This window comes from Ovis aries, chromosome 21 (assembly GCF_016772045.2).
Source record: "Ovis aries strain OAR_USU_Benz2616 breed Rambouillet chromosome 21, ARS-UI_Ramb_v3.0, whole genome shotgun sequence".
Lineage (NCBI taxonomy): Eukaryota > Metazoa > Chordata > Mammalia > Artiodactyla > Bovidae > Ovis > Ovis aries.
In genome coordinates this window covers 38444923-38464833 of record NC_056074.1, presented here as the reverse complement: position 1 = coordinate 38464833, position 19911 = coordinate 38444923, and the positions used below count along the sequence as shown (strand labels likewise).

At 42.2% G+C, this 19911-nt stretch overlaps 2 protein-coding genes across 18 annotated transcripts in view; both read left to right on the top strand.

Annotated features, from left to right (window-relative positions):
• Positions 1 to 13724, top strand: part of ATL3 (atlastin GTPase 3) — a 43817-nt gene extending 30093 nt beyond the window's left edge. For all 10 annotated transcript variants that reach the window (XM_004019634.4, XM_042238320.1, XM_060404068.1 and 7 more), the window contains 5 exons: positions 5443 to 5570; positions 6165 to 6221; positions 7300 to 7371; positions 7750 to 8181; positions 8942 to 13724. In XM_004019634.4, the coding sequence (XP_004019683.2) occupies positions 5443 to 5570; positions 6165 to 6221; positions 7300 to 7371; positions 7750 to 8181; positions 8942 to 9028 (776 nt within the window). In that variant the 3' untranslated portion in view covers positions 9029 to 13724. The remainder of the gene's footprint in view (positions 1 to 5442; positions 5571 to 6164; positions 6222 to 7299; positions 7372 to 7749; positions 8182 to 8941) is intronic.
• Positions 13725 to 18120: 4396 nt separating this feature from the next.
• Positions 18121 to 19911, top strand: part of PLAAT3 (phospholipase A and acyltransferase 3) — a 34095-nt gene continuing 32304 nt past the window's right edge. For 2 of the 8 annotated variants that reach the window (XM_004019630.6, XM_060404062.1), the window contains exons 1-2: positions 18121 to 18203; positions 18674 to 18751. In XM_004019630.6, the coding sequence (XP_004019679.1) occupies positions 18737 to 18751 (15 nt within the window). In that variant the 5' untranslated portion in view covers positions 18121 to 18203; positions 18674 to 18736. The other 6 variants (XM_042238314.2, XM_004019632.6, XM_012102083.5 and 3 more) reach the window with 6 other exon arrangements.

The window sequence follows — 19911 nt, the reverse complement described above, 5'->3', positions numbered from 1 at the left end:
CTTACTTTATTTTTTAAAAGAATAACCATTTATTCAGAGGTGAACACTTGCCAAACATAGTCTTAGTTATGGTATAATCAGTGCTAAGCTGCTGCTTCCTACAGTAGTTAGCTAGGAGATTAGCTCATTTTTGAGACTCCTTTTCAACAGACACAGGATGACTGTCATCACCATAAAGAAAACTGTCTTCCTTTTTTACTAGAGCAGAGAGACGTAATACAGTAACTACTGAGACATTTAGCTAGAAATTAAACAGAAGACCTTGTAGGGAGCAATCTTCTTGGACGCCATGAGATGTTGAAATTGTATAAGTCATGCGACAGTAGTTCTTGTCTGCTGTTAAGTCTAAAACTCATATTTTGGTACAGCCTTCATAGAAACATTAATTGCTGAGGGTCTGTTAAATCTGGGTAAAACCATGGACAGTACCATTTGTGGTGTCTATAGATCCTGCTGTTTCTTGCGTGAAATATTTCTGAAGCTCTCAGTCTTTCAGTGTGATGACCATTGAAACCTTTAAAAAAAGTTTTTCTGAGTGGATAATGCAGTCACGTGTTTTAAATCCCAAAAAGGATTAAAATGTATTCAGTGAAAAGTCTCTTTTTTGTAGGCTTCCAGAGTTTCTTTAGTATATGCAAAGCAAATATAAATGTGCATAAGATAGCATATTATTAATATGCTTATTTGTTTTTCACTTCAGGGTTTTAAAGAATTTGTCCCACTTTTTCTTGAAATTTTGGGGTCCCAGTTTTTCACATTATAATTTATGATCCAGTTACAGTTCAATTCTGTTCAGTCACTCAGTCGTGTCCGACTCTTTGTGATTCCATGGACGGCAGCATGCCAGGCTTCTCTGTCCATCACCAACCTCCAGAGCTTGCTCAAACTCATGTCCATCGAGTTGGTGATGCCATCCAACCATCTCCTCCTCTGCCGTCCCCTTCTCCTCCGCCATCAATCTTTCCCAGGGTCAGGGCCTTTTCCAATGATCCAGTTCGGATCCAACTTATTTTCTGAATGACTACCTGTGCGTCTCAACACTGTCGAAGAGTCCAGCTTGTCCTCACTGGTTGAAATGTCACCTTTATCAAATGTTAAATGTAGGGATCGACCCCTTTTTAAAGTTGGTATAGGGCCATATTTTGGTTCCATCCTGAGAGGACTATGAAATTATGGGTATTTAGATGGAGATCGGTATCTGTTTATTTAGGTATCTCATTAAAAAACAAATATTTTTTGATGTCAAGAGATCTTATGATTGATTATTTAAGATGGTGTAGAAATCAGTGATTAGAAGTATATGTTACTACTTAGAAAAAAAAACCTTATGCAGATTTCAATTTATGAGCAATAAGTAAACTCTGATAAAATTGAAAGCATGGGGAAAATTAATTTTATTTGACCTCTGGAATTGGGGAAGGACTCTTTAAAATTAGAAGGAATAAAAGAAATTATCAAGAAAAAGTGCTATAGTTTTGAATAAATAATCTTATGCATGTTTATAAAAAGGCAAACAAAATGGAGAAAAATTTCAGTTATCATAGTATACATAAAGAACAATATATTTATCTACTTGCTGAAGAGTATCTAAGATAAAGGCCCTAAAAGTTCACTGAAAAGGTAATCAGCTGATGAACAAATATGGGAGAGAGTTTGGCCTAACAAGTAATAAAATAAATAAAAGCAAATTAAAAGAATGGTCTGCCGTTAAATTTTTAAATATGCTGTGTGATATCCAAAAGAATGCTTCAGTATTACATATAAGAAAGAATACGCATAATGCGTATATGTAAGTTATGAAATATAATGAATATCATCAACCCACTACCCAGCTTACTATGAATATCTGAAACTAGAATTGGCACGCTTTCTGTCATGGACTAAACGAAATATTTTAGACTTTGTGGGCCATACAGTTACTTAGATCTACTTTGTAGCAAGAAAGCAGCCATAAACAATTATATTAATAAATGTACATGGTTATATTTCAATAAAACTTTATTTATAAATATAGTTAGCTGTCATATTTGGCCCAAGGGCTGTAGTTTTCCAGTCTTTTATCAGGAACATTATCAGTGCTGTTTTATATATTTGTATGCTTCTTTCCTTCTGCCTGCCTCTCCGCAGAAATAACTACTATTCTAAATTTTGCTTATGCTGTCTTGTCCTTAAATTTAAAAAGTTATTACTTGTGTGTGAAGTGAAAGTCGCTCAGTCATGTCTGACTCTTTGGGTCCAACCCCATGGACTATAGTCCACCTGGCCCTCTGTCCATGGAATTCTCCAGGCTGGAATAGTGGAGTGGGTAGCTGCTCCCTTCTCCAGGGGATCTTCCCCACCCAGGGATCAAGCCCAGGCCTTCCGCACTGAAAGCAGGTTCTTTACCAGCTGAGCCACCAGGGAGGCCCTTGTGTTTGATTCACTTAACAGTCTTTTGCTAAGTTTCTTCAAATTTTTTTTTGAACTTTATAAAAATATAGTATGTGGCCAATTTGCGTTTTCACTGTGAGCTTTATTTTTTGTTTTCTTTTAAATTAATTTATCTATTTTAATTGGAGGCTAATTACAATGTTGTTGTGGTTTTTGCCGTACACCAGCATGAATCAACCACGGGTGTACATGTGTCGCCCCATCCTGAACCCCCTGCCCACCTCCCTCCCCACCCCATCCCTCTGGGTTGTCCCAGAGCACCAACTTTGAGTGCCCTGCTTCATGCATCGAACTTGGCACTGGTCATCTATTTTACATACGGTAATATACATGTTTCAATGCTGTCCTCTCACATCGTCCCACCCTCATCTTCTCCCACAGAGTCCAAAAGTCTGCTCTTCACATCTGTGTCTCTGCTGTCTTGCATATAGGGTTGTCGTCACCGTCCGTGTGTGCTTAATTTTTAAGGCTGTCTGTATTATTGCATGTAATTGTAATTCATTCAGTTTCATTGTAGGATAACAGAGCCTTCTGTGAATATAACAATTTATTCTCAGTGGAAGCTTGGGCTTCTCCAGATTTTTTTGCTATTAAGAATAGCACTGCTATGAACATTCTTGTGGATGTGGATATATGGGACTTTCCCAGGTTATGTGCTTAAAAGCGGGATTGATGGATAATTGAAATACATATATCTTCACCTTAGGTAATGCCGAATTGTTTTCCAAAGTTCTTATTCCAGTTTACACTCCCTTCATCAGTGTTATAAAAATTCCCATTGATCCATATCCTTGGCAACACTTGATGTTAACAGCCATCTTAGTTTTGTTAAATTAGTGATTATAGAATAGTATCTCATTGTGATCTTAAATTGCATTTCTCTGATTACTAATGGGGTTGAATATCTTTTCATGTATTTATTTCCATTCACGTTTCCTTTCCTCTGAAGTCCTTCTTGTCTGGTTTTCGATTGGGTGTTCTTTCTCTGCAATGTCAAGATTCTGTATGTCTGTTTTAAGTTGTGAACCTTATATTCTGTCTTCCATATCTTAGTTTTCTTCTGATCTCTCTGTGCTGTTCTTCGTTATATTATTCAGATTTTTTTTTTTTTCTCCAGAGGAGATTTGATATGTGTTTGCTTCTTCAGGGAGCCAGGGGCTTACCATCCCAGGACCATTGCAGTCCCGTTTCAGGATCCAACTTAATTCAGGAATTATTTTTGCACAAAGTTTGTTACCCCATTATAGTGAATGGCCTCAAATGAGCCACAGCTTCACATGTACTTAGCTCAGTACTCTGGTTTCAGCTCACTCCCCACCTACTCAGCCCCTTGCAGCTCTCTTTTTAGACTTTGTAGACTCTCTTTGTAGACTTCCAAGTCTACAATGGAATAGAATATATCTTTCGCAGGATTTTGTTAGGAAGAAGATCCCTTCCGATTCTCTGATGTTTAGTACTGTCAGAAGCAGAAGCTGCAAGATACGATTTTTCGCCAATCAAGTCAGTAAAGGTTTTAAAAACAATAAAAATCTCGTGCGTTCATAGTAATGAACAAGCCTTCTCATATGTTGGTGATAGGAATATAAGTTGGTACAATCTTCTACAAAAGCAGTTTAGCAATATATAAGAGCCTTAAAAAGGAAGGGGAGAGTATTTTAAATGTGAATTTTGATTGTCTGATGGTGGATTTTATGGATGGTTGTTATTTTTTAAATAGTTTTGAATATTTTCCAGAAATTTATATTTTTCTCACATACCTAGTAATTCCTCTTAGAAGACCCTATAATCTTTAGAGATAAAATAACCTGAAGTTTTTTTCTGCGGAGATTTTTATGGTGATCCTTGTAGCTGGAAAAGATTTAGTAAACCACTTTTGTTTTATTCAGTGCTCTATCCCCAACTCGTACAACAATGCCTGCCACGAAAAGGTGGTGAAAATCTGTTAAATGAATACATAAGACTCTCCATTTTGTAAACTTGGGTTATGCAGTGTTAGGAGTTCCTACTTGTATGTGGGCTCCTGTCTGCTTTATTTTTGGCTGATAGTTTGAATTAGTTGAATTCAGTAACTTGAATTACAAAGATGCTGGATCATATAAATCAGATTCCTTGCATTTTCATACTTGGCCCAGCTAGTTCTCACTTTGAGGAAAGAGCTCTGTTTAATAGCTTCCCGAACCTTCTGTGGGAACTCTATAGTATAGAAGCTGGAAAGAAGCTGTCATGTTTGCTGAAATAGTAGTCTTTTCCCTTTGGGGTGGCCCAGAGAAACTCTCTGAGGAGAGAATAGAAAATAAATATCATGAGATTCAGGTGCTTCTACTTCCTTTAACGTTAAGAAAATGAACAAAAGTAAAGCAAATGGATAAATAGCGATTTATTTAAGGGGGAGTGTGAGGGTGTGGCAAAAGCCTGGCCTGGGAGAACCTGAAGGGTTGATAAGGATTTTCCTGAAGATGTGTTAATGAAATTCTTTTTTTTTTTTTAAGATTTTTTTTTTTTTTAATATGGACCATTTTGAAGTCTTTATTGAATTTGTTACAACACTACTTCTGTTTTATGTTTCGGCTTTTTGGCCACAAAGCACGTGGGATCTTAGTTCCCCGACCAGGGATTGAACCCCCACCTCCTGATTGGAAGGCGAAGTCCTGACCACTGAACTGCCAGAGAAGTTCGGTAAAATAAAAAGTAAAATTTCTTGGACGTGTAGGGAGTAGACGTGAATCTCGCAGAGTGAAAACCAGGGTAGCGATATTCTGCGTATTCTTTATGGACTAGAGAGGAGTTAATACTGCAGAAGGGAAGGAGTCCGCACAGGCACGTGAGAACAGAGACCCGCAGCAGCCTGGTCATTGCCAGAAAGGGCCAGGCTCGCAGTCTGGGACCCTTGCCCCTCCCTTTCAGCTAGAGATGTTAGAACAACCAGATGGACCGAAGATTGCGCTTTATGCTCCCCTTGGCTGAATAAATCTGTTTGGCTTATTGTTTCCTTTTTCTTGGTCCTGCGGACAGACATTGCCAGTGAATTCAAAGAACAGTTACAGACACTGATACTGCATGTATTAAACCCAGCCAACTTAATGGAAAAGGAGATCAATGGCTCAAAAGTCACCTGTCGGGGACTGCTGGAGTATTTTAAGGTAAATATGGGGTTTTCATCATTAAAATATTTGACTTTTGGTGAAACTGATATAGGTTATGAACTAGGTATTTTAAAGCTTGGGGGAAGTTGGAAGGCAAAGCCTTTTCAGACTCCATTGTCCTTCCAGGAGTGGGCCACTGGGTGGCAGTATTGGTCTAGGCACCAAATGGATGTTCTCTGCACTCTCTTAGAGGAGTGGTTACTGTGGCTAAAGGAAGACTGTTCCTCACGGAAGATGGTGTGGAGAGGAGGTGGTTAGGAAGTCGCTGTGAGTGCGAGACGGCACCTAGATGTGACACGGCTACCTCACGGCGGACGGTCACTGCCCGCAGGCAGTGGTGAGGCCAGCGTGCATGGGGAGTCTGGCGGGAGCCACAGCCTTGGTAGGCGTGTGCTGCTTTGAGAACATTTTTAGTTAACTAAAAAAATGCTAACATGCACTCAAAGGTGTGCTGTGTTTTTGCTAATTCCTGGGTGTGGATCTAGGTCTTTAGGAAAATGCAACTGTATGGTCACTGTTTCTGAAAAGTAAGCTGCAGTTAAATATGACGAATGGCGTTTTTCATAATTGTTTTTATGTTTATATTCTAAGGCATATATTAAAATTTACCAAGGAGAAGATCTGCCTCACCCCAAATCCATGCTTCAGGTAAGCAGTTCTTTGACAGTCCTGGTATTTCCCCTTTTCTTTTTTAAAAAAACTTTTATTTATTTTTGGCTGTGCTGGATCTTGCTGCGCGAGGGCTTTCTGGAGCGGGGCCCGCTCTTCGTTGCAGTGACGGGGCTTCTTAGTGCAGTGCCTTCTCTTGTTGCAGGGCCTGGGCTCTGGGGCATGCGAGTTAGTTCAGTAGTTCTGGCTCACGGGCTCTAGAGCATGGGCTCAGTGGTTGTAGCACACAGGCCTAGTTGCTTTGTGGTGTGTAGAATCTTCCTGGACCAGGGATCGAACCTGTGTCCCCTGCATTGGCAGACAGACTCTTCACCACTGAGCCACCAGGGAAGGTCCCTCTTTTTCATTATGCTGAGGTCTGTTCACGTTTAGCATGTTTTCAGCAGTGTGACTGCCTTCAGATGTTCTTGTCTGTATTCATGGTGGTGGAGTTAGAACAGAACAGCTTCCCCCCAAAAGTACTGTATGCAGGTTAAACATACCCCATTCCGTTAGACGAATCGTTCTCCTGTTGCCTGTTGTCTATTTTCGTAAAATGTGTCCTGACTCATCTATTTACTAATCAGGTTTTTCGTTTTCAGCAAGTTTTATTATCAACATTTTGATGTTTTCAAGATGTCATTTTGTGAATACATACGATTTCTGACTTACACGTGCTGAAGATAAGGTGGTTTATTGCCAAATGTTTATTTCTTTAGTAGACAAACGTTTTCACAAAGGGAGTTAGCGTGTGAGATTGGTATTGTAAAGATAATTTTTTTCTCTTCTGAGTTACATCTATTTCTTAACATACAAAATAGAAGCAAAGGAAATATTTTCAGAGGTTTAGTTTTATGACAAAGATTCTTATGTATGAGAATTTTTTTTTGGCAGAAAATCTGGCAGAAAAGGTGTATTTTATTTAATCAGTTGGACTTTGTGGAAACCTGAAAAATAACAGAAAAATCATAAAGAAGGAAGAATGGGGAAGAGAGTGAAACAAAACGTCTGTTTGGTTGTTTGTGGAAGAATATGAAAAGAGACAGAATTTGTAATTTGTGGTTTCCTTTCTTAAAAGGCCACTGCTGAAGCCAACAATTTAGCAGCTGCAGCCTCTGCCAAAGATGTTTATTACAACAACATGGAAGAGGTACGTTGGGCATAAGTCTTATTCTGAAATATCTAACCTGGGCAATATTTTTAACTTCAGAAGTCCAAGCTTGATCCTGCTTATCTTATGATGATGAGGCAACATTCAGGTTATCCTGGTTATTGGGGCCTTTTAATTACGACCCTTTCTAAGCAAGACTTTCTTACAGTGTCACTGCTCTCGCTGATCAATATCACCCTGGTTAGTAAGTGTGCTTTTCAGAAGAATTGAACGCAGACTTTTATTGATCTTAGTCATCGTTGTAAAGTTCGTTTCTAGTATCTTAAACTTTTCTAAGCTTTTCAGCGTTTTCACTTGTTTTATTTGGCACTTGTTTCTGAAGGATTCTTGACCGCGTTCTGTCTTTATTCTTGTCAGGTTTGTGGGGGAGACAAGCCTTATCTGTCTCCAGACATTCTAGAGGAGAAGCACTGCGAATTCAAACAGCTTGCTCTGGACCATTTTAAGAAGACGAAAAAGATGGGTGGGAAGGATTTCAGCCTTCGTTACCAGCAGGAGCTGGAGGAGGAGATCAAGGAACTCTATGAGAACTTCTGCAAGCACAACAGTAGCAAGAACGTCTTCAGCACCTTCCGGACCCCCGCAGTGCTCTTCACGGGCATCGTGGCTCTGTACATCGCCTCCGGCCTCACTGGCTTCATTGGTCTTGAGGTGGTGGCCCAGCTGTTCAACTGTATGGTTGGACTGCTGTTAATAGCGCTTCTCACCTGGGGGTACATCAGGTACTCTGGTCAGTATCGTGAGCTGGGCGGTGCTATTGATTCTGGTGCAGCGTATGTATTAGAGCAGGTAAGTGGTGCCAGCCCAGGAGGCTGACAGTTGATAACAGATACGTATCCATGCTTCTATTGTAAAATATCTCCATTTGGAAGAGTTCAATAGTGATAGAAGGCATGAGAAATATGCCTTTTTTTTTTTTTTTGATAGGCCTTGTATTTTATTACTGTTCTTTAGGATGTTAATGTTTATTCCTAATATTTTGTTTCCATGCTTAAAACCTGCTCATTAATGCAAAAAACTTTCCAAGTTAATATACATTGTGTTCTTCACGGGAAACTTTTAAATACGTGTTCATCAGACATAATTCCTGTGTGAGTATCTCCTACATCCAAGGTTAGTTTGCTTCACTGAAAGTCATGAGCTTTGAAAAATATGAATTTAGCGAAATGTTCTGTTTTGAGATCTGCCAGCGGATGGCATCTCTTTCACTTAAATCGCTTCATCAGACCTGTGGCCCTTGACAGTGGCATGATCTCCAGGTTTACAGATTTGAGACTCTGCTTTGTTTTTCTGAGTAGCAGGAACAGATGAGTTAAGTTAGAGGCTTGTGGTGAAGGCTGGCGCGCTGCCCACCCACTAAAGGTTCAGCTGACCTACTTTCTGGGGCATCAGCAGCTGCCACAGGCTCCCTGACTCCTGCATTTTCATTCCCTAACTTTCTGTCTCAGTGTAGACAGAGATTTTTGAAAGTTTGTCTGTAATGGCTTGCTCTTTTGACACTGAGCTGTAATTTTATTAACTGACGTGTTGAATAAATGGACTCTTGCAGGCCACCTCTCACATCGGTAATTCCACTCAGGCTGCTGCAAGGGATGCAGCTGCTGGGAGACCACCCTCGGATAAAAAAGCTCAGTAGCATCCTGATGAGAGGATCGGACGAGAACCCTTCTAGCTCCCTCTGATTTCTGGGCTTCTGCCACGGCCACAGGCCCAGGTCTCCAGGAACGCAGACCCGGGACCATCTGGGAAGAGCCAAAACACGGAACTAATAAATGAACAGACCTCTCCTGTGGTTTCAGATTCTTAAACACACTTCCATTTCTCTTGGAAGCATTTCTTTTCCTCGCTGGTGTAGATCCAAGCTTGTGTCTGTTTTCCTATTACTCTCTGCTTTGTGCACTTTATGGGGGAGAAAGCTAAAAGAACAATGGAAATGCAATTTTAAGTCCTTTATGTGCCGCTTAGTGCCTTTTAAGATTGAACCCATGCTTTCGAGGACTTAATCGGGAGGAAATTGAGGACACGCACGTGAAAGATGCTATTTTGAGATGAACTGTCAGTTTGTTTGTACCATACTCTTTTGAGAAGGATTCCTTTTTAAAAAGTTTACAAAACTTGGCAAAAGCTTCAAAACTAAAGACTGACTAAAAATGATGCTATTACAGTTTTTAAATCTTATGATATTAGAGAATTGTGTTTGCCACATAATATGGAAAAATTGTATTTAAATCTACCGTACACTGAAATTTAAGGTCTGTTTCCTGGCAGGCTGGCAGTTTTGTTAGAACATATTCTGTTTTTTTTTGTTTGTTTGTTTTTTTGTTCATTCATTCCTATAGCTTCTTTCCAGAAAAGAGGCAAACATGCCTTGAAAAACCAGAGCTGCTCATAATAAAAGGAATGAGTTTAATACTTTAAGGAAAAAACTTGAGTTTAAATGAACCATGTGACCTCTGATAAGTCATCTGAACTTGTGCCTTGGTCAGACTCACTGATTGTAGGTCTATAACATATATGTGTATTGTACATAACTCACACACAGTTGTCATTCATGAGAACAGAACTTTATCGAGGGCTAGAGGAAGGATTTTTACCAAACATGCTGCCTTTAATTGATGTCCTATTTTATGTGGCTTAGCAGTACATCAGGTCTTTATCCACAGTGTTTATTTGTAGTCTCCTGCTCACGGTCTGATATTTTTAATAATGAAGCTAAAACTGTCAGTTTTATTTAGTGAATCATCTTTTATGTAACTTTATACGTGACTAGTCTGGTAGCTTTAAAATATCTTTGGCTTAGTAAGGACTAAGTCCCACCCAAGTATGCATATATAATACCTAGAAAATATAAAAATTCTTTATTTACCTTGATTGTGTGATAAAAATTTTTGTCTATCAGTTGCCTTTTCCTTTGTTTATCATGGTGAATTGTTGTGGATTCTAAAGCTTCATACAACTTGCCTGCAAGTATTTATATAAGCATTCAGGTATATGAGCCTTAATTCTTAAGATAATTTTTTTTGTTGTGGGAGGGAGGTAGGGAGTTTTAGGCACATTCCGAGTGTAAGTTCTATATTCGTGAAATATGAATGGATGGTGGAAAAAAGTCTTTTCTAGTCTGTCATATCTTTATCAAAGAGTATTTTTCTTGACTATTTTAACACTTTACCACTCAAGTATTTTTATAAGTTTTGAATTAATTCTAAGTGTTTAATGTATTTTTCATATTTACATACCATCTGGCCCTGAAGTTCTTGCTATTTTTTTCAGTCATGGTTAAATTTTAGAAAAATTCCAACTAGTTCTAAAAACTGTTTACTTGCATATCAATAATACTTAGCTTTATTAAATTAAAACCTTAGTTTTGAAATTTTGGTGCATTTTCAGGTGGCCTGTCATATTCCTGAAGATTGATACTTATTTGCTAAAGGCCTTACAGATGTTGACATACTTAGCTTTTAATGCACTGTATAAGCATGTTTATAGGTTTCAGAAGAGTTGTCTAGAATTATCCTACTTCTAATGATGAGAAAAGGATGCTGTTTAAAACTTGTTTCAATACTAAAATACTAGATTTTTTAAAAATAAAAAAACAAGCAATCATGTATGATTTAATGAAACCTTAGAATTTAGTTACTGTTTAAATTCACCAAATTTCTGTTCTGATCATAAAGGAATAACTTTGTTTAATTACCCTGGGGAAGCCTTTTTTTTTTTTGGTCTTACTTATTCTGCCTCTGGAAATTGTTTATAGTTTTCTCAGTGGGGATTTTTATGAGTTTTCCTTTGGCCTCTCTATTTTTTTTTTTTTTTTTTAAGAGAATTGATGACTATATCAACTTTTCCAGTAAAAGGTGCATTCTCATTGCTGGCTGTAAGTAGTCCCGGGGAGGTTTATGACCAGGTTGCAAAGAATGCCTTTTTCCTCTTACCTCCCCTCAGCTGTTGCTTTGTGGGTCAGGGACATTACTTAGGACCATGAGGTTTTCCTGGTGTTTGTTTCTCTGCCACTTTTGCCTTTCCATGCAAGCATTTTTAGTTGGCACATTCCTACTAACATATAAAAGGTTTTCAGAATTTTCTATGAAAAGAATTCATTATCAGTTCAGTTCAGTTCAGTCACTCAGTCGTGTCCGACTCTTTGTGACCCCATGAATTGCAGCACGCCAGGCCTCCCTGTCTATCACCAACTCCCGGAGTTCACTCAGACCCTTGTCTGTCGAGTCAGTGATGCCATCCAGCCATCTCATCCTCTGTCGTCCCCTTCTCCTCCTGCCCCCAGTCCCTCCCAGCATCAGTCTTTTCCAATGAGTCAACCCTTCGCATGAGGTGGCCAAAGTACTGGAGCTTCAGCTTTAGCATCATTCCTTCCAAAGAAATCCCAGGGCTGATCTCCTTCAGAATGGACTGGTTGGATCTCCTTGCAGTCCAAGGGACCCTCAAGAGTCTTCTCCAACACCACAGTTCAAAAGCATCAATTCTTCAGCGCTCAGCTTTCGTCACAGTCCAACTCTCACATCCATACATGACCACTTAGGAGAGGTTAAATGTTAAGTTGTTGTTTTTAATACTTCCAGTTAGCTTCTAAGTAAAAATAATAGAATCAAAATTTCAGTTCTTTTGCTGAGGACTCTTTCTAAATTGATGTGTAGACAGAATGAGGGAAAACGATCATGTAAGATGATGAATCAGCCTCAGAGTCATACCTTATTTTAGCAGTATCCCAAGAAAGCTGTCGCATGGAGGTCTCTGTGGTTTCACACTTGGTGGAGTTGCTCATGAGTATTGTCTTTGTTTTACCTGGTCTTTCCTTTTTTGCTCTTTCATGAAGTAAAATGCTTTAGGTGATCAAACAGACAAACTGCCTTGTGCTGGCAGTGCATTTAACAGGCCATCCCCAGCATTCCACCTGGCTTATGAAAATGGTGTCTTGAATAAGTATGACAGAAAAATTACGTGGTTGATTTAAGTCCAGGCAGAAGTGATTAAAAAACAAATAGTTTTATTTTTCCCTGGTTTTTTAAACAAAAAAATGTAACTTGTATGGATATCTTAATAGAGCTATTTTTTTCCCCCATGAACTATTGAAATGTAATTTAGGATTATTTAGAATGGCTGCCATCTAAGGTAGCCAACACAGGTTGCATCAGTTGGCTTAATGTTTAGATCCATCAAAATTTTAGTCAAGGAATAGGAGCATGGTGAAGAAAAGCTTCAGTTACTAACATACCAACTATTTGTGTAAAATGACATTCCGAAGCCCATTTGTAAGAGACTGTTTGCAGTTGAATAGTTTTCCTTCTGTGAAGTCATATTGTAGCTGTGTTTTGAATGGTGGCTCTCTTCTATCTTGACCTGCATGAAACAACCCTGGGAGGCATTCAGATTGCTAGCTTTGTACCCAGGGATTGTCTCAGTGGATCTGGGTCTGGGTTGTGGCCCTGGAATCACCACTTTTAAAAACAGCATCACAGGTGGTTCAGAGAGCACAGTGGGAGAGACTGCTCTGAGGGAAAGTGCAATTCAGTGCTGCCTGGAGGCAAGTGGACACCTTTTGCCTGAGATTCAGAATAGGTGGTCTCCTGCCAGATAAAATCACTGAGAGTTTAGTGTTAGGAGTAATAAGGATGCGTTTGGTCCAGAGGATTACCCAAGCTCTATGAAAATGTTTCTTTAAATTAGAAAGACCTAGTGCCTTCTCTGGAAAATGAATGGACAAGTATCCTATTTACCAACAGGTGTACTTAGGATTAAAAAAAATAGTTTGAAAGTTGTTTTTCTTTGAAAAAGCAAAAATTTAGCACTGTGACTTGAACCTCTGAATCTTTTCATGCACAGAAAACCGTAAGCCATAAGTAAAAATGAGCAAAAAGGACAGAGAGGATCATCATTTTGAAAATTGGTGACAGAGTACCCCTTACGAGGGGCCTTCAAAATTAAGGGCAGAAAGATGTTAGAAGAAATGTTTCTTCTTGGGAAAGCAGTCTCACATGCCAGAACTAAAATTATAAATATAGTGTTCTTATGACCAGGGGAAGATGCATCTGATTCCCAAAATGTTCCAGTTACATAAATGCTGTCATGGACTTAAGCCTTAAAGGAGTTAATACTAATTTTGAGCATATACAAAATTTCTTGTCTGATTTCTCTTTTCTTTAAGAAAATGATTTGTTAAAAGCACTTTCTTCCTCCTAGACTTTTTGAATGGCTTTAAAATTTAATATACTTTTTAAAAAGTGCAATGGATTAGATTATGCTATTAGTATATCAAAAGCATGTTTCTGTTTCTTAGTTTTAAGGTCATTTAATGAAATAAAGATCACAGCACCGTGTTACTTGTGTTTTTCCTTTCTCTTTAATATGGGAAGATGTGTTAAGTAGACTTGGGCTTGGTAAAGTGAATAGGGTTTCTACGGGAATGAAAAACTGGTGTCAAAGGTGGCAGTGAGTTAGCTTTCTCTGTCCTGCAAAATAATACCGCACTAGTATTTTAATCTCTAGCATAATGCCAGAGAAAGCTGTGCTGTTGACAGTATTGTGTAAAACGGAGCACAAATTTTATAGTTACATGGACTTGTGAGGACCTTTGAATTTGGAGCACTTTCATTTAGTTGCCCGATCTGGAGCCAACTGGTTAAATGGTTCATCTCTGGGAGTGGGGTGAGGTAAATACAGCTCTACTGAAAGCTTTCCCTTTTCACTGGCAACCTTGGAGGCAGTGAAGAAGTTGTTTGAACTCAAATATTGACTGATCACTTTACAAAGCTCATTCAGCCCTACAATAAAAAGATTTTTTTCCTAGTTGGAAACATACACTGGGTGGGGTCAGTAGCCTGCCATCCCTGATCGTACCAGGCTGGGTGTTGCACTGAGTTCACAGTTTAGTAGGAAAGGGGCAAACTCACAAGTTAATGTAATATGGAGAGTATGGGGAGTGTTGACCCTCCATCATTGTAAGCTGGGGGGGAAGAAAGGAGCAGGGTGGGGAAAGTGGTCATGGGTGAGTGAGAAGTCAAGTAAACTATGACTTCTCTGGTGCATTGATAGACACTTTGCCTTTGATTACTATAAACAGTTTGCCAAAGATAAGTCCAATGCTGATTAGTTTAATAAAAGAATTTTTTAAATGAGGAAGCATTTGCTTGTAATTGGATGTCTAGAAGTTAAACGAGTGAATTCAAATGTCAACAGGACTATCATTTCCTGTTTGCAGTGATTGCTCAGTCGTGTCCGACTCTTCGTGACCCCATGGTCTGTAGCCTACCAGGCTTCTCTGTCCATGGGGTTTTCCAGGCAAGAGTACTGGAGTGGATTGCCATTTCCTTCTCCAAGGGATCTTCCCAACCCAGGGCTCGAACCTGGGTCTCCCACATCATAGACAGACGCTTTACTGTCTGACCCACCAGGGAAGTCCCTGTTTGCAGTGGCTGCATCGTTTGCTCTTGAATGTAGATTTCTTCCACGCTGCTGGGGAGAGCAGGAACAAAAGGTTCCAGGCTTACAGCATTCCAATTGACTGTCCCCAGAGGAAAGAGGCTTTTTGACCCATTGCCTATTACAAGGTTTGTGTGTATTTTATATACACACAAACCTCCATCCTAGAGGAAGATTCTGACTGGTCTGCCTTGGGTCATATGCTCCTTCCAGGGTCCCTGGCTGCCTTGAGGGCTGGGGCATGATAATGAGCCAGATGTAGGTCACGTGTGTCCCTCCTCAGGGTGATAGGGGGTAGTGTGACTCATGGCTCCACCAGAACCAAGCAGTCACCAAATGAGAGAATGCTGGACAAAAGCAAACATCCTCTGCAGTTGTCAGTCCCCAGACTGGCCATTTAGTGGAATGAGAGCCTGGAATGTCCCGGGAATGTGCTTTTAAGGGGAAATAGAGGTGGTTATGCTGCACATTTACTAGTGGAAGCTCCTCAGGGCCTCTCAATAGGGGTTTATTTTCACCTCTTCAGTAGGGCTTGAGGGGTTGCAGACCTAGGCAATTCACGAAGAAGTTGCACTTCACCTTCCTTTCCTAAAAGCCTGATTTTTCTGGTCAAAACGAACTGTCAGTCAGTGTCCTTACATCGCCTGCCCCGAGTGCCCTGGATACAGATCACAAGCCTGTTCGTTTGGCTGGTGGGGTACCTTTCCCCTGAGGAGCGATCTGGTTTGGATTTGCCTCAGCTTTCAAGTCACATAACGCTCTGTAGATTCTGCTCCCTTACATGCGGTTTGTCTGCCCACACTTCCTCCCCTCCTGCTCTCCTCTTGCCCTGGCCTTGCTTCTCATACCTGCCCCATCTGCTCAGAATCCCTGCAGAGTCTTTTAGGTCTGCTCTGCCTGGCGGTCTGTAGTTGCCAAGTCATGTCCGACTCTGTGACCCCATGGACTGTACCCCACCAGGCTCTGTCCCTGGGATTTCCCAGGCAAGAATACTGGAGTGGGTTGCCATTTCCTCCTCCAGGGTATCTTCCCCACCCAGGGACTGAATGCGCATCTTCTGCTTTGCAGGTGGATTTTTGATCGCTGAATCACCAGGGAAGCCCTCTTGGCATGTAACCTTGTGCCATTCTCTCAGTTACTTCTTCCTCAGAGACAGCACAACAATGGATTCTCCTGGAGGAGAACCCTCAGAAGACAGAGAATGGAGAGATGGCAAATAATGAAAAATTAATATTTCCCACCTGTCACAAGAAGAATGGGCCTCCATAGCTGTGGCTGCAGAAAAGACTGGAAGAGGCTTTGTAGGCAGATAGCAGTTTAGTCCTGGCTGTTTTGAACTTGGCCGTCCACCCACATCATGGTGATGGGCTTGGAATGGGGCTTAAGGACGGACTGCTTTGCTGATGATGGTGGTGGCAACACATGGTAGCTTCTCTTGGGGCCTTTCCTACAGAGCTCCACTTTTGAGAGCTGTGTGAAAGGTGAAACCACACTTCCTGACATCCCTGCCCCTTAGTGGGGATATTGTTTTTCCTGGCACAGTCGGTGGGGGGGTGGGAGGGGGGGAAAGAAAGTAAAAAAAGTGACATCTGGGCTGATTGAAAGCAAAGATTAAGGAGAGGCAGGAATAGGTGTGGTTTCCTCAAAACCAAAACTTTCCATTCTGAGTTTGGATGGCCTTTCAGATAATCTCTTGCTCAGTACACATAATATGATTTGTTAGGTGAGTAGTATGCCCATAAAACTTTGGTGTTTATTACAGTGCTTCTGACCTCCCTGCTGGGAAGCTGGTTTGTGGATAAGCATGTACCTTTACTCCTGTTAACAACAGCCAACAGGTCCCCAGTGAGGACTTGCCCCAGGCCAGGCGTCAGGCTCCCACTTTATAAGCCTGGCTTCATCTGTTGCCCTCCCTTTGGGGAACATATTTTTATTGTTACATTGTGTGCATGCTCAGTCCTGTCAGACTCTCTGCAACCCCATGGACTGTAGCCCCCCAGGCTCCTCTGTCCATGGAATTTTCCGGGTAAGAATGGGAGTGGGTAGCCATTCCCTACTCCAGGGGACCCAGGTATCAAACCCGTATCTCCTGCATCGGCAGGTGGATTCTTTACCACTTGAGCCACCTGAGAAGCCTGTCTGAGAGCAATGCTGTGTATATTTTTATACATTATCTTACATATTGTACAATATCATCAGCACTCCAGTTTGCAGATGAACAAACTGAGGCTCAGAGAGGGAAGGGTGCTCTTGACCCTGTAGGTAGCCAGGTTCAGGATTTGGCCTGATTCCAAGCTCAGTGCGAGCAGCTAAGGGTCAGGAAGTAGTGGTATACCAGAACAACTTTTACCCCTGCAGAGTCACAGCCCAGTGCACAAGAAGGGCCTGTGTTTGGTCATTCATTCCTTCATTCATGAAATGCCTACCATGTGCCAGGTTGGTGCCAGATTTGAGGGACATCTGATGGCTTGGGACCCAATAGTTAAAAATACTTCCTCTCTGCTAGGCCCTTGCCTTTAAATGGCCTTAAAATTTAATATACAGTGCCCCCTTATCCTAAGAGGATGTGTTCCCAGATCCCCAGGGAATGCCCCAAACCGGAAGTCCAGAACCCTAAAATAATCTCAGCTTATCCATAGTTCTGTCTCTTCTTGTTTTTTTTTTTTTTTTTTTTTACCCAGCAGAGGGCAGATAGAGAACTCGTGGATAACGGAGGTCTGCGGTAGTTTTAAACCACAGGATAAGCCCACTTGAGGGGATGAGCAAACTGATTACTCTGCAGTGCGATATGTATAGATAGGTATGCTGCGGCTGCTGCTAAGTTGCTTCAGTCGTGTCTGACTCTGTGCGACCCCATAGACGGCAGCCCACGAGGCTCCCCCATCCCTAGGATTCTCCAGGCAAGAACACTGGAGTGGGTTGCCATTTCCTTTTCCAATGCATGAAAGGGAAAAATGAAAGGGAAGTCGCTCAGTCGTGTCTGACTCTTCGCGACCCCATGGACTGCAGCCTACCAGGCTCCTCCGTCCATGGGATTCTCCAGGCAAGAGTACTGGAGTGGGGTGCCATCGCCTTCTCTATAGATAGGTATACGAGATCTTAAAATATTGCGCGGGGGTGGCCCCGAGCTGGGTTTTCGGGGCTCCTCTTCTCAGGGTAGTGTGTGTGGAGAGGGTTCGCGGTGAGCGGAAAGCATCCTGGCCTGTCTGCCCCAGAGGCCGGAGCAGGCTGTCCCTGTCGCCCTGGGCGTGAGCTCTGCGAGGCTCTAATCAGCCACACGGGGAGGGGCCGGGTGACCTCATGCGGGCCTGAACTCTGCGGCCATTTAACTGGTTCCCTTCCTGGTGGAGGCCGCTACTGCCTTCTAAGTTCGCGAGGTGGGTGGAGCAGTAATCCCAGCTCGTAAGGAGGGTGAGACGCTTGGGGTGGCTCTCCCGGTGTCCCAGGCTGTGTGGGGGATGGAGGACTTGGGTGAGACCGGAGTAAACAAGTTAGTTCGGTTTAGCTGAGCGCAGCGGCCGGGAGGAAGGGCCGCGCGGGCGCGGCGCCGCGGACTTTCTGGGGCGCGGCCGCCAGAGCAGGTGACACCGACCGCGCTCCCCGCCGCTGCACCGCCAGCCTCTCCGGTATCCGGTGAACCTTCCTGCCCGCCCTGCGAGGGTTCATGGCCAGGTGCAGGGGTTGGGAGGGGACCGGCAAGGAACTGGAATGGAGTGAGCCGGTCGTTGCGCGAGAATTTGGAGATCAACTGGGCACGGTCTCCTCCGCCAGAAGTCACTGGCCCCTGGGGTCTTGGGGACACGGTTTCTTGTTACTGACGGTGACTCCCCTCTCCCTCCTGCCTCAGGCATTTACACAGCTGATAAAGTCAACTCCAGCCTGAAATCGAGGGCCGCCATCACCCAAGAAGATGCGTGCACCCTTTGTAAGTAATGCGGCTGTGCGTGGGCTGGGGGTGGGGGCCGTGTCTGGGTCGGTCTGAGTCATCAGAGAAGGGGTCCTTGAGGATGTTCGGGCCACACCTCCATTGGCCGGTGAGGTGGGCATCAGGCGTGAGACGGTCAGTGGTTAGAATTGTCCTAGTGTGAGTACTTGTATGGTCAGGTCCTGTTTGCCTGAAACAGGAGCCGGGGAAGGCAGGGCCAACCGGAGCTGGGAGGCAGCAAGGAGAGACTTGCTCCGCCAAGGTCCTGTCTGCCTTCCTGAGTCAGACCAGAGCACCTGGAGGGGCTCCTGGAGCAGCATGTCTTGGCTGCACCTGCTGCACCCACCCCGCCCCCACCGCCTGGGTTTAACCACAGGGGCATTTTTCTGGCCTCAGCGGCGCCCTGCCAGCAGTTTCCCAACTTTCACTTTTCCTATCTCTAATCTGTGATGTGGTTCAGAAATCATAAAGGGGCTTAGTACATGCTTCCTTTCAACCGATCAGGACCCTCTGCGGAGAGGTTCTGAGCCCGGCTTTTGAGGAAGACACCCCTGGGATCATGTTCACCATCCTGTTCCCTAGCTGTGGCACGTTGATCACGTTTCCAGTCCCAGAGTGACGATTATGTGACTTAATACTTCTGAAGTGCTCAGAACGTGCTTTGCACGCATATTAAGTGCTCACCTGTAATTCATTGTTCTGATTATGATTATGGTTTAATCCGTGTAAAGAGCTTAAGGCATGCCTGGTATTAGGGTGTACCTGGCATATTTGATGCCGGGAGTGGTCATTTAAAAACATCCCTCTTCGTTATCTAACAACATTGTTTTCAGTAATAATCATGAAATAAATATTTAGTAATGGCCGGAAAAGAAACACAGTAAAGTTGCTTCTGTTGAGCTTTGTATATGAAATCACGCCAGTGGAAAAATAAAAATTGAAAAGTAGGGTAGATGTTATAGAGAAGAACGGGTTAATAGTTAATAGAAGAATGGGTAATGGGTTAATAGTTTTTAGTTGCATTAATGTAATTTAGAAGAAAACTTGTTCTTAAAGTTAGGTTGGTTATACTCATGAATAATGACAACATTATAGTTTCTGTTTTGGAACTTCTTCTGAAAAGTTGTCCTTGACTTTGACAAAACTGATCTTCTTTGCAT